Here is a 15732-nt window from a genome sequence, read left to right on the forward strand (position 1 = left end):
GATAAAAACGTATTGAAAAGATAAAAAACGTAAGATAAAAATGAGAAGTAAAATGGTTTCCTGTTGTCGTTATCTTAATTATGTTTAATATTCTATTGTACTGAATATCAATTTGCTAAGCACACCGAAGTGCAGGTGATATTTTACCCTATAAATTACATAATGAATGAATGTCTATTCAATCTGTTCCTCGTAAGGACTTTTTTTTTAAGGAGGTGGGGAATCCAATTTACGGACGTCTAAGCAGTGTCAGGCTCGCTAACAGGTGTCGCAAGATGTTCTTAATATGCGTATGTAAACCTGCGCACTACCGACTAAACCGCCACCCCTGGCTACCACCCTTCCTAGAATGGAAGGGTGGTAGCCCCTTCCCCCTTCTGGAAGGGTGATTACACGCCCACTCACACACTCATACGTCATAGTGCAATCGTTACATAATAGAAAAATTCAGAAACACATCACTTACAGCAAACAAGATGCATCACCATAATCAAGATACAGAAAACAGATTATGAAACTATATATAAAGAAAAAGGTTACCTAATATATACAAATAAAAACAAGAAAAACTCAAGAAAACAAGTCTCACAACAATATAAACATAGAAAAATCATCACAAAAAAAAACAGCAAGAACATAAAAAAATAATCGCCTGAAAAGAGACGTTCATTAATATTACACGATCAGTGCAACAACACAACATAAAAATGCATAGATCGAACAGCAGAAAAAAAAATCTGCAGCCGATCAGCAAAACCTCACAGAATACAGAAGATACAAAATACTACATACTACAAAAGGCCCCAAGAAAAAGGGAATTAATCCAAGATCAGAAAGACATAATGTACATCAAAAGCAAAATACTCAAATATATACGTAAAAAAAAAATCATAATATCAGTACAGCAAACTTTCATTATTAACTAACCAGGGACATACACATACCCCTTATACTTACTACCTGCGGATGCCATCAGATACGGGAGCGGATTGTCCGCGGCCTCGTAAGGACTTACTTAATATTCATTCTTAACACACGCTCTCAAAGTAAGAGACTCAGACTCAGCTGATTTATATATGTAACAACCTTTATTCGAAAAGAGAAGAGTATAAAATACCTGTAAATAATTTTTAATACTCTGTCACTGCTTTAATTTGTATCCATTCTACTTATATTATCAAAACAATCTACAGTCATACTAGCATAGTAAGTAAAAGTAATTGTTTTCAATGGGAAATTTGTCCTAGAAGAATTGCTTTATTGAACGTATATTCAATGCAGAAAAAGCTGAATGGAACTCGTTTTATAATGGATCAGGTTTATGGCTTCGAAGATGTTGAAAATAATTAATAATAGACTAAAAATTATAATGATAAAAATTACTGTAGGTAGTAGCAGTGACTTAAAGATATATTAATAGTAAAAAAAGACTACGAAAAAGAAATAAAATGCTCACCACCGCTTAAGTATTCTCTTGTATTACTAAAGCATTCAAAACAAAAATTTTCAACAGTTCCTATATTCAGCTTTCCCAAAATAGACGGCGAAGCTTCCTTTCTCATTCTGTTACTATGTCCTCTCTATTTCTTTTTTAGTAACTCTCCCTTCTCTTTTACCCGCAAGACAGTGGACTTCTCAAGCGAAACCGCTTCAGTTTCATCTCTAGTTTAATGCGGTCTTTGTGCGTAGTTACCTTCTTTTGAAATGATCCGTGTACAGAAATAAAAAAATACATAATAAAAACAGATTGTGTTCTTGTTTTAGTTTTTATTATTATTAAAGTTTTTTTAAATTTTTTCTTCTTATAAAATCAGTTTTTCATATGTTAACAAGTTTTATTAATTTTTAAGTATATTTTGAAAGCGATTGATAGGTCTTTCAGTGGTATGTACGTTTTTTTTAAAAAAAATTACGCGAATAAGAATGTTGTGAACCGGAAATGATTTTCAATTTATATATCGTATAATTTGTAAAACGTAATGTTCAGGTGTAATTAATGCTGATCTGTGAATTATCGATAGTTGTATTGGATTAGTTATGATTTATTTATACATTTAAAATCTGCCTCAATATTAGTTTTGTGGTGTAATCCATAACAATAGATCGTGTTCAAGAATGGAAATTGAAAACTGCAGCAGTAGTGAACAGGAATTAGTAAGATAAAAAAGTGTTTATATTTTATAAGGAACTTTAATTATTTTTACAGGTTTATTTAATATAGATATATATTTTATTTAAAATAAAAGTAAGTTATATAGAATTATATAACTTATTCTATAAAGTAGTTCGTTAAATTTATGTAGAAACACTACTGGAATCGTGAATAAGTTTAATGCAATCGGAATTGAAATGTAACAGCATTTGACCTTAGTTTATAATATAGTAATTTATTTATTTTATTTTAACAAAATGTTTCCCATTTTTAAATCTCAAATATCTTGTTTCCCTTTTATAAATATTAAATATTTTGTTTTTTAGTTATGGTGTTAAAAAATAGCAAACTTCAACAATTTTTATATATTAGGTCTGTAATATATTTAAAAATTGTTAGCCTGAAAGTATAGCCTGAGTGTAATATTAGTTTCTTCTCTTTTTAATTTATTTTTTTAATTATACTCTCAAATAATGAAGGCTCACAAAATCTTCGGTTAATTGTTTAAAATAATTTTTTGCCTTTTGTAACTTCTTCCGTATCTTCTTAGGTGTATCTCTTTCTGTTTCTTCCACAGTCCCATTCCACTAAATTTAACCAGAATCAGAATTCTTGTTACATGTTGTACCCACATGTATGTATCAATTTGGCCATTTTGTTTAGTACATTTAGCTTTATTACCTGGCTGTGTTGATTTACCGTTTCTTTGTACCTGTCACTGATATTCATTTCATTTTTTTAATTTCCTTCATTTCTCTTAGTTCGCCGATTCATATGTATCATTTTATTATAAATAAATGCATAATACATTATTTCTAATTTCTGACTTTTACGTGTAGTAGAGAAAACGGTTTTGGATTTATCTTTTAATAATAAATATAACCACCAACGGTCGTTGTAAAAATGAAGAAGCAAGCTAGTATTGAAAAAAAATTATAAAGATTTGAAGAAAAATAACCTGATTGAATTAGGAAATCCTGGTGATATTACTGTAAAAATTAAAATATATATATATATATATATATATATTAACAGAGAATTTTGTGTCAGAAGAAAATTTAATTAAAAAAAAAAAAATGTATAAACTAGATATAGCATAAATTGGCATTATTGTTCCTAATATAAAAACGAGCTGAATTTGATTGATTTGATTCTATTTAATTCAGCTAAAGAAAATGAAATATATATGATTTTTCAGGAAAATTCTACACGATGTTGGAGGCTTACAAATTTCTGGAAGTCACGTATCTTCCAGTCCATTATTCCGGAATGTTCTAATAATTCTGATGAGGTTAGATATATATGAAATATGTATGACCTTTTTAAGCAATAAACAGCTAGATTTCTATATAAAATTACATGTCTATTTGATTTTTAGCCAGAGGATTTTTTTGGCAGTGTTATTTCTGTTGTTATTCTAATTTGTAGTATATCATAGGTTTGATGGGACCGACCTGTAATTTTTCATCTAGTTATAGTCTGTTGATTAATCAACAGATCATTATACAATTAATTACAATCATTATAACAGACAGTTATAATTCTTAAGTTGCCATTATAACCTAAGTTGTGTTGTTAGAGAAGCATGATTCATTTAGTGCATTTAAGTAACGCTTTTCATAGCATGTATTCGAGTGTATTTATACATAACTCATTTATTTTAAATAAATTACACAAAATATGCGCGCGTAAGAAACTGCACGTACACACCGCTTACACACATCGTACAAATACTTCATATTCAAATGTACTTATATTTAGAAAATAAAGATTAAATTTATGGAATATATTATTTACTTCATCAAGTGTGCTTGAATGAGTTTTACTCATTCAGAATATACTTCTGAATGTTTATTCAAAATGCCAAGCCTGATCGGGATTCAAAGCTGGAACCTTGCAAATGTAAAGCAGATACTCTTGCACACCACGGTGGAGACTGGCATGAAGGCTTCCTATATATTATATAATTTCTTACAAAATATTGGATTCGTAAAAAAGATAAACTATTATTCACTGGTCCGGAAATCCTTACATTTATTATTATTTCAGTAATTTTTAAACAAACGTTTTTGACTATAAGAACGGCTTGTGATACTTTATTAAAATTTACATTTATTTTAAACAGATATTCTCTACGAAATGTTTTTTACTCTTTGTTTTATGTTTTTTAAAGTAAAATTCAAAACATTTATACAGTATTGTCATAAAAATGAGCCATTTGTTCAAACACAAGATCAAACTATTATTTTAAAACGGAAATTACTGGTTCAATTATAGCTCAAATTTTTCAAAATGAAGCAGTGATTCAATTCGAAGAAAGAATATCTATTTCTAATATTTCGTTAAAAAATTAATAATGTACGAAGTAAATAACATAATGGCTTTTAACATAACTTGAATAACATTAAAAAACATTGATTCAGTGTTAACTCTTAAAGGCTTTAGAACAACATTCTTGATGGAAAGTAACTGTGTCTCTAGTTCATATAATGATTGTTTCTGAACCGTATTACATCCATAGATTACTAGGCCAGACTGTGATATTAAATCACAATCCAATTACAGAAATGGTGAATAGGTGAACAGTATGGAGATTAATTAGCATTAAAGTTAACCGGTCCACTCGGATTCGAACTATCAACTTCCTACACAAGAAAGTAACGCTAACTGTCTGCACAGTACACAAGACTAATTTATAGTAAACATTAATTACTAGGTAATATTAATGTTTACTGAAGAAAACTTTATTTGGAGCAAAATGTTTTATTTCAGATCCAAACATGTGAAAGACTATTGAATTTTTTTCTAACTTTAGTGATACATTTTATTTATGTTTAAATTAACAACTGAAATGTTTAAGTCTGTTGAACGTGTAAGATATTCTTAGATTTACCAAAGATGGAAATAAAACTGCTTGATAAATAAAACATTGTTCCTGTAACAATCAATCTTATCACCAGGTTTGATATTTTTGAATAAATTTATGCATTAATAATCTTATGTCGATCAATAGTATTAAAACAGATGGCATAGTGTAATTTTAGGAACTTTTAACGAATATGAAGAAATAATTATCCTTTCAGGTGTACATGCTGAAAAAATATTTCCGTTTTATATAATTTCATTTAGGTGTTAAACATATAGTATGCAAGATAATAAATATTTACAAATTTGTTAAAAAAGTTAAATACGTTTTAGGAATTCAGTTATGTTTGAGCCAATCAAAACGTAATAGCTTTTCATTCGACTTATTAGTCGTTTATTATTAATATTTCGTTTCATCAGTATTACGTGATTAACATAATTTAAATATTTATGTATGTTTTTATTTATATATAGTCTACGGTAAAATCTGAATCATTATATATTATATATATATTAAGCAGACCCGTCGCAGCTTCGCCCGCGCTATATGGTTACTTGTGTTTCCCGTCGCGATCAGAGGATGTTCAGCTGGTCAGGGCTCGCTTCACTCGCCCCTCCCGTCACCTGGACCGCGCTGTGTTCATTAAACTCATGCTTGTGGGAATAATAATAATAAATAAACGTTAATGCCTGCTCAGTTTATAAAACGTATCGGTGTACTGTAATTTCTTCACAGCAACAGTTTGGTCAGTACAGGCCTTTACTTTTGAGTGATTTAGAATGTGGGTTTCAAAGCAGTCGGCTTTCACCTTAAACATATTATTTATAACTGCTTACCCATAATTTGTACGGGTAAAAATGTATTTTTCCCGGTTCTTATGATTACCCAACAAATACCATTAGGACGTGACCGTACTTCGTTCTCATTTTTTTTTTTTTAATTGCTTTTACTTTATGTTTTTTAGTCAAGTAACCGAAGGCAGATGCAGCCAGTCGCGTCGTACATACAGCAAAAATGGCTGTGTTGGTTGGGCTGCGGCGCCGTACAACGTCGCACCCCTTAAAATACCGTAATTAAAAAAAAACCGAAAATGGTTTTAGATATTTATATGAACACTATTTGCAATCCTCAGTCTAGTAAATATTTTGCTTTGCAAGCGTTGTTGAAATTTTTTTACCTTTCTTCATCCCTTTCAAGGTTAACAATAACAAATATACGTCTACCTAAAGGATCATAAATAATCCCAATTAAATAAAAAAGATAAAAGTTTTTGAATTTTGAAAAATCTTGTGAATAAAAAATAAAAAATTTTGTGAATATTTAAAAATTCTGTTTTTAAATATTTACATGGAAATTACACACACCAAAAATCAAGTAGATATCCTCATTTGTTACCGATAAATTAACAAAATTCCCGGATCTCAAAATCCATTTTACTCTTTAAACTCGGAATTTCAAAAAAACTAAAAATTAGTGTTTAGATATTCACCTGAAGATTAGACACACAACACATCAAATGATTTCTTCATTTGTTACCGAGAAATTAAAAATATAATAAATTTCATCGTTACTCCATTTTAATCCTTTAAACTCGGAATTTAAAATAAAAATCCGTTATTACACTAAAAAGTGAAATTACTGGTTGAATTATCGCTCAAATTTTTCAAAACAAAGCAATGATTCATCTCGAAGAAAGAATATTTATTTCCAATATTTCGTTAAAAAATTAATAATGTAAAAAGTGAATAACATTAAGAAAAAAATTATTCATATGTTATCTCTCAAAGGCTTTAGAAAAACATTTCTAATTGAAAGTAACCGTGTCTCTTGTTCATATAATGATTGTTTCTGTACCGTATTACATCCATTACACTAGAAAGTTAGTTACAAGAAAGTTAACGTTTTAGCTATTACACTAGAAAGTGTGCACTTACACCGTATGCAGAACGTGTATACAAATTTTCATCAATTAAACTTTTGTAATTTTTGCTGAGCGTTGATGAATCAATCAGTCAGGAGATCTCCTTTTACATACATAGAAATGTCGTATCTGATTCATATTCAACGCCTAGCCTACTGAAAATAAATTGATGAAAATTTGTGTACACGTTCTTCTTACGGTATAAGTGCGCACTAAGAAAGGATTATCTGAAATTCCAAGTTTAAAGAATTAAGATAGATAGCAATGAAATTTACTATTTTTTTAAATTTCTCGGAAACAAATGAAGATAAGATATGTATTTGATTTTTGATCCGTGCAATCTTCATGTGAATATCTAATAACCAATTCTAGATTTTTCGAGATTTGACCTAAAAAGGGGTGAAGAAAGGTAAAAGAATTTTGAATAATGATTGCAAATTTTCCCAATTTCCGACTGTACTAAAAACAAGATATTCACTAGATTTGGGCTTGCAAAAAATACTCCTCAAATAAATATCTAATTACCTTGTTATGTTTATTTTGATTTTCGATTTTTTTTAAGGAGTGCGACGGTGTACAGCGCGGCTGCTCACTCACTGTTACTGTATGTGTGGCGCGAGTCTACACCTACCTTCTGTTACTGGACTAAAAAACATAAAATAAAAAAAGAATTGACCGCGACAGAACGCAAGTAACCAGATAGCGCTGGCAAAGCGATGACGGGGATTCTGTTATATATGTAATTTGAATGAGAGTTAGTCAAAATTTATAGTATTTGTCTGTATTATTATTCATTATTTGTCTGAAATACCTTAAGTAATTAATCTCATTACTGGGAAAATGTCAGCTAAAAGAAATTTCTTTGAGTTTTCTTTTACTTGATGAGATTATTTTTTTTATTTCATATTATCATTTTCTAAATGCTTGCTCATTGCAACTGACTTAATTTCCTGTGAGTAAACATTAATAGGGTTTTACTAATGTTAGTATACGTTTCTGAATTAATAGCATATTACTGCAAACATAAACAAGTTACATAAATAACTACGCCGTGATGAAGCAGTTACATGTAAATAGAGCCAACAGTTAGATGATAAAACAATTCTTGTTTTGTCACGAGAATGTGAAGATTTCTGTGTGACACGTAACAAAGGATTTTATTCCTAACAAATGACTTTGTATATTTTTATTTTTGTTCAGTCTGAATTATCCCGTTATCATCACTAATCTTTAAAAAACTTAAGAAAGGATTTTATAATATTTCCTAAGATAGCTGTATTTCATTTTTATTACTTTTCCTTGAAATTTCTCACTTATCCTTCTTTTTTAACCTCCGGGACCACCGTTAGGTATTGCTTTAGAGGATGAATGACAATTTTTGCAGAGTGTAAAATGCCGTGCCTGACCGGAATTCGAACCCAGGACCTCCGGATGAAAGGCCGATAGGCTACCACTCGCGCCACGGAGGCCGGCTAAACATATCCTTAGTAAATATAAAAAGTTTCGCAAATAGGAAAGTTGCGAACGAAACTTCATTCAAAATTTTGCAAATTTTTCATTCAAATTCTTTTCATTTCTGTTTCTGTTCAATTTTGTTTTCTCTAACTAAATATAAAAAAAAAGTAATAATGAAGTCAGTTTAAAAAAAAAAAAACTTAAATTGTAACAAATATACTACTAAATCCTTTATAAAATAAAAAAAATACAACTAAAAACAATCTACTTATCATAAAGTTTGTACCTACTTCAAAAGTCGAAATTCTAAGAAACATTAATTAGTATTATTTGGTTATTTCACGGAAAAAAATTTAATTTAATTTAAATTTATTTTTTATTTTATTTAAATGATGAGAGACCAACAAAAAAAAAACTGTTCACAAGAAACGCAAAAGAGAGTAACTGTCTTGATAATCAAGGAAACGAACGCAGAGAATAAACATTATGTAATTACTACTTATCATGACTAAGCTGTCTGAAATGGAGAAATAAGTACACTTTTTACACCTCGAGTTTTCCTATTAACTCTCTTAAATTTTTGCGAAATAATTTTAAATATCAAAATAACTGTAGCCTCTATATTAACACACCTATCTATAAGGAATAATTCTGACGAACAAATGAAAAATATTTTCAAATAGTTGGTATTATTATTTTGCTTTTACGGCCAACATGGGACCACTTAAGTCAATTTTAGTTGGATCTTTTCTGAGAAAAGCGTGTTATTTTACTCTTCCGAGCTGCCCAGTACTTCTTCATCCGTTCAGATCTTGGTTTCTTTTCTACATCCGTAAACACCCTCTTCGTTGTATTTTGTCGTTTTGTATTTTGTTTAAATCTAATGCTTTTGTCTTTTAGCTTTGTAATTTTTTCAGTTTTATTCCGTAGGTCAGTCAGGAAAATTCCCAATTCTTTCATATCTTCTCTAATTTCTTTGATCCATCCTACTACTAGCTTTTGGAACCAGATCTATTCAATGATATTTCTTGACAGTCTTGTTTCCGGTGTCCTTATGAGATGACCAAAGAAAGAGATTCTTTTTTTCCGCATAGTATCAGTAACAGGCTCTATTTCTCGATACACCACCTCATTTAGCACAATCCACCATTGGCCTTTTTTTTTGGTGTTTTTTATTGATAAACGTTCTGATAATTCTCCTCTCTATTTTCAGAATTTTATCAATTCCGTTTTTCTGAGTGATTTTGAAAAGGGTCTCGCTTCCGTAAGTGACTTCTAGCTGAACTACAGTTTTATAATGTCTAAGTTTTGTTTTAGCAGAAAGGCATTTTTTGTTATATGTTGACCAAGTTAATTTTTGGGATTTAATCATTTTATTTGTCCTGTTTTGCCATGTCACTTTTTTATTTAAATTATAAGTTATTATTTCCCCTAGATATTTAAATTGTTTTACTATTTTAATTTTCTGATTGTTTACCGTAATGTGCTCTATTGCCAGAGGATCTATGGCCATTAGTTCAGTTTTTCGAAAGAGATATGAAGCCCTATATTTTGTGCTAGGTTTTGAAGGCTCATGATTTGTGTTTTGGCCTCTTGAATATTATTTTCTAAAAGAGCGAGGTCATCTGCAAATCCTAGGCAATTTAGTGTGATGGAGTTTTTCTTAGTACCCATTTTTATATTTTTAGGATTTATTTCATACCATTATGTTGGTATTATTATGTCATTTTTCTTTAAAATAGCAAATAGCTCCACTTAATTCATTTTGAAAATACTAGCAATCAGTAAGGATACTTCCTTAAGAAAAAAGAATCTTTGAGAATGGCAATTTCGTATTGTCTAAGGCATAATACAAATAAATAGATAAATATGAGTCAACAGAAAATCTCTTCGTTTTCGAAGTCAGTTAAATATATTTCCTGTATTTGTAGTGTAAAAAAAATGCACAGAAATATTATAAAAAAGATATTATTATTTTGCTAAAGTTATTTAAAATTTTGTTTTACAACATTCTTATTTTAAAAGGGATCTTTTTCTAAAATAGATCATCAACAAGTAAATCAGAAACTTTTGAAATAAAATATCTGTAACAAAGTTTGTACTATTTCGTTTGCTTTAAATTATTTTTCCCTTCTGTCAGAGCACATTGTCAGAGAGTAAGTGCAAAACAAAATTACTGTTCGTCATCAAGGGACTGATAGAAAAGTCTCTGGTTAAATCTATTAATTTAATTCTCCCTGCATATTATATTTAAATTTAACTTTTAATTTTCTTCTTTAACTGGGTACGACTATTATATCTGTCAAGAAGACGAGAAATTCACTATAATTTTGGGCTTACCAAAGATGGATTTTTCTTGAAAATTCATAATAAAGGAGAACTTACTTTTGAGTACCACTTTGTAAGTGCATATGTGTGTGAGTCCCTACACTATGTCGAATCGTGTTGCATAAATTCTTGATCTATGTTCTTATTATCTTCAATGGATTTCTTTTGTTAAAACTTTATATTGAATCAGTTTGTAATCTAATATTTATTAAATTACGGTCGGTAATTTGAAGGCTTTAAATTGAAAAACATTTTTTCAATAATATTTTTAAATTACCACCAGAAAGCCCTAAATTAAAATATGTAGAAAATTTAGTTCACAACAAAAGTGTTTAAACTCTTATCAAACTAAGATAAACTGTTCTTTTCATGATCAGTATCAAAAGTTTTCATTTTTCAAAGGTATATAAAATAAATTTTGTTTTTTTGTTTTTATTACTATGTAGGTTTAGCAGAACTCATTTTCTGCATCACAAAACATGAATTTCTTTAATGAAAACTTTCTCCGAGCTATCTCGCACTGGATCTTCACAATTTCTGTATCGAGTGGTAGTCCGTGCTCAATGTTTCATCGAAATCCTATTACAAATGTTCTATATTCTGCTTACTGCCAATCTTGAAGTCGATTCGATATTTACTTCGTGAATATTGAAGAAGCTATAATTCGATTTTTCATATTTTAATCAGGATAAGTGATTATAACACAAGTTTTAACTACAAAAAAAGGCTAGTTTAGCTAAAAGGCTTAGCTTCATAAAGTTTCATACGCTTAATCCTTTAGATAAAAAAATAATAATTTTTTAAATTAATTTTTTTCTAGTAATTCATGAATGTTGGTTCTAGTACTAAAAAACATGTGCACATGTATGTCATGTTCATTTAAATAGAGGTTTTTTTATTACACATAAAAAAAAAGAAACATAATAATAGTAAAATCCGTTTTTGAGAAATTAAGCTTTGAAAGTTTTGCAGCATGGAGGAGCTCCCTCATCCTAAAGTAGAGGCTTTTTAGACTGGTTTCTAAAAAAAAACATAGATCTTTATCCTTGGGGTTTAAGCAAATGCCAAAATATTACTTATTATCACCAGGAGGGAAAGTCCTGTTGATATTTTTACATAAAATATAGAGTAGATGTCAATCTGATCTAAGATAAATTATTCCTAATTAAGATAAAAATAAGTTGTATTCTTGGGTGATGCACGAACAAATAAAATTATAGATAATTTGGAAATTTTATTTTTCCATTAAACCCCAATAAATAATACAGCAGAATAAAGCATATTCTGATAAATGACTTCAAGTTTACCTAAGTAGATTTAGGGAGTTGATTTGGTGTTCAGTACTTGAACATTTTTTATGCCAAAACGCCTTAATCTAAACAGATAAGAAGTTTCTGCATAAAAGTATTTTAATTAGTCCGCCATAAAATTTTTCCATATTATCAAATTAATTTTTTTACTTATTAACAATGATGTAAAAGTCAATAATTACATACTTCCGAAAACTAAGAGCTTCATCTTTTACATTATCATTATGAAAGTTTCTGGGATGTCTAGAGCAGTTTAACATAATGAGAAGATTTGCTCCGTCTCTTATATGTTAAGTGACTGTGTATATGTTCGTGCTAAATCCCCGGTTTGAAATTGGTATTGTTATGTATTTAGGCCTCTCCCAAAAAAAGTAGAGCAAATAAGTAAGTAAAGTTAATTCTTTGTAATATACCAATCAATAAATGACATTTGTTTATTCTGTATTAAAAATAAAACTAACTTCTCTTTTTTCAGTTTCACCCGGGAGAAAGCCATCATGAAAGACAACCGGTGAACGGATCTCAAAAATCAACGACGTAAGTCTTGTAATAAATTAACTATTGCATAAATACGATTTTAATATTATTCTAATCTTACTTTATTATATTATTCTAATTTCACTTTATTTGCTTTTTTCTTTTAATATTATTCTGCAATATATATATTTTTTTATATATTGCACAGAAATTTATTAAAATTTGAGGCAACTTTTAGCAGCCTTTACAAGTCAAACGGTTTTATGCCATGATTTTGGTTCTGATTTTCATATTTATTAGGGTAAACCATCTGAAATATTAAGGGAAATACAAGGGATTCTAGAAAAAGGCGTTTAATCTATTTATATGATACATCCAGTTATTCAAATAATGTATATTTAAACATAACATACAATCCTCATATTTTTTGACACCGGTCACTACAAGACCACGTAGAATAATTTGTGGCTAGTTTTTGAGCTCTCCAATACTCCATTCTATCACTGTGTCACTTCCTTCACTCCTCCGACCGCTTTAGCTTAGCACATTATTTCTTCTACTTCTGAATCCCCTTGAATTCTAAGATTTTTCCTAAACACCCTTCTGACATCGTTAGCTTTTCTGGGCCGTAGGATTTTCCTTAGTATCCATCTTTCAGCAATCTTCATATTATTAATAATAATCTTATTTATGATTAGAAATGTCTTCAAATAATATAGGTAGGTCTAATTAAATTACCAAAAAGAAGATACAAGGATGTGAAAACAACAAGCAATTTTTGTTTTTTATATATTTTATTTTTACTTTTGACATTTGTGGAAAATAATTTTTCTGTTATTGATTAGGCTATTTTTTTAAAACTGGATAAATAGATTTTAAAAACAATAAATACTTTCATTCTTAGCAAAGTATTTTCATTTTAACGATAGCAGTGTTTGGTATTATTCTTTATTTTTAATATTAAGTGGTTTCAATATTTTTTATTGTTTACAAAATTTATCTTTTCGATGTTGACCCAAATGATGTTTTTTCAGCTGTTACATCGAAAAATAAAATATGACAAGTTACCGATTTTTATCTGAATAAAATAAAAATAAAAAATAGTGAAAAAATAAACAAGAATACTTAACAAAGAGATCAGATTGAAAATAACAAATACGAAAGACGGTATTGTAATCGAAAAATCCAATCCAATATATTTTATATTTTTACAAAGTTTTAAAAAGATATATCTTAAAAAAGATGAATCCAACTTCTGTTGTAAAAAAACACTCACTTAGCGACGGAGGAAAAATACGTAGAAACCTGAAAAAAATTTAATTTGTATTTATAATCTTCTTTATATTTAAAACGGTTCGATTCTTCGTAGAGAGAGAAATTATTTAATTTTTGGTACTTTATCGTCATGAATAACAAGCGGTATTTGTGTAAGTGATATTTTTGTATAAATTAATACATTTAAATTTAGTTCCTATAGTTAAAATTTAAATGAATAAAAAAATTTATTCTCCATTAAGTTGCTAAACTCACCTTATTTACTCACATCAAACAATATTTGTTTAAACAAGCTCATCAGCTATAAGTGCTAGTTGTGAGAGATTTAATTATTAATTAAAGTATAATTTTAATTACATATTATATAGTACATACAGGCACCTAGGCTAAGGGGGCTGATGATGATGATGATAAAATAATAATAATGAAAATCATTTTATATTGAAACGGTTTTTTATACTTTATTGCACTTGAAAAATACAAAACATATGCTTAGATTTAATACATCATTTACTACGCAAATAAGAATTATAATTTTTTCATAATCCACAGTTATATTTCACAGTCATACATTTACACTCCAATAAAAGTTATAAATTATTAGAAAGCTAGACGTCGATTTTTCTTTCTCGCCATAATATCTAAAACTTCATCTGGATTAACAGTACTAACAAATTTAATCTTCTATCCCCCGACTTGTTACACACAATCATTTAGACTCTCTTCATTGTGGAAAACGAGCGTTCATTAGTAAATGTTGTTACCGAAAAAGCCGCTAAAACTTGCAAGATATATTGGACATTTGGAAAATATTATTTATTGCAGTATTCCAATACTTCAGTCACTTCTAGATCGTATTTTAAATTTATTTTATCTCCTCGCACCAAATAAAATACTCCGCTTGGAGGACAGATAAAGGAAATTTAATATCATAATACTAAAGTTCTAGTATCATAATATTAATGTATACTAATACTTTAGTTCATCCACTTTTTCAGGACTAACTGAACCTGGCAAAAGAACTTGAAAACTTTCTGAAGATTCTTGGAACGCCGTCTAACTGCCTACGCATATGTTTGGAATGCGACGAGCAAGTGCTGTATTTCTGGTTTGCGGAAAATCCCCAGTAATCAATTATTTTTATAAGTCTCGCTTCAGAGTGAGCGCGGCGCTCACACGTCGAGTAATGGCGTTACTCTAGTAAGGTCGAGTAACGGCAGGTTAAGGATCTAGCAGGGGATTATTAACAAGGGAGATGATTATGTACCGATTTATCTCAAATTTTGTGAAAATAATTTTGAGGTGTTATACATTACGAAAACGTAAAGTGCTAAAAGTGAATTTTTTGGCCCCAACTTGTTAGATTAACTCCTGAATGATAAAATCTAATAATTTTCGGGCATTGAGGGCTGCAGCCCCCCACCGCCCGACAATTTCGGCGGGGGCTAGAGCTCTCTTAGCTCCCCGCTTGCTTCGTGCGTGATATAGTAATTATCGTTATTAATGCTCGTTCTGTTTAACTTCATTTATTATACATTATATTAGACGGTGAATCGATAAAGTGAAATTGTCAGTTCGGGTATAATTATATTTGCTGATACTAAATCATCATAACGAACCATCTATTCCGAAGTTGACAACGAAAGACATTACCATGTAGCTTTATACTTACTATTCTAATAAATAAAAGGGGTTGAGACTATCTATAAGACAGATGACCGACCACATGAAAAGCTACTTGAGAGAGCTACCCTGTCATTTATAGGGGGTTGAAAAATTGATGGAATAGCTTGTCAATACACTACTTTACTTTGAATAGGTCGTATTTGAGAACTTCAACAGCAAAACAAACTACGCAATAACGTGAATATATCCTCTACTATATAAGTATATTTACGTACAGCGCTACCAAAATTTGTTTTCGTAACGATTTTATCGATTTCTTGTT

At 29.4% G+C, this 15732-nt stretch overlaps 1 protein-coding gene across 2 annotated transcripts in view; it reads left to right on the forward strand.

The window, feature by feature from the left end:
• The first annotated feature begins 1729 nt into the window (after positions 1-1729).
• Positions 1730-15732, forward strand: part of Scgdelta (sarcoglycan delta) — a 105767-nt gene continuing 91764 nt past the window's right edge. The window contains exons 1-3 of one of the 2 annotated variants that reach the window (XM_075357871.1): positions 1730-2154; positions 3351-3443; positions 12508-12569. In XM_075357871.1, the coding sequence (XP_075213986.1) occupies positions 2116-2154; positions 3351-3443; positions 12508-12569 (194 nt within the window). In that variant the 5' untranslated portion in view covers positions 1730-2115. The remainder of the gene's footprint in view (positions 2155-3350; positions 3444-12507; positions 12570-15732) is intronic. The other variant, XM_075357872.1, reaches the window with a different exon arrangement.

This window comes from Lycorma delicatula, chromosome 2, assembly GCF_047948215.1.
Source record: "Lycorma delicatula isolate Av1 chromosome 2, ASM4794821v1, whole genome shotgun sequence".
NCBI lineage: Eukaryota > Metazoa > Arthropoda > Insecta > Hemiptera > Fulgoridae > Lycorma > Lycorma delicatula.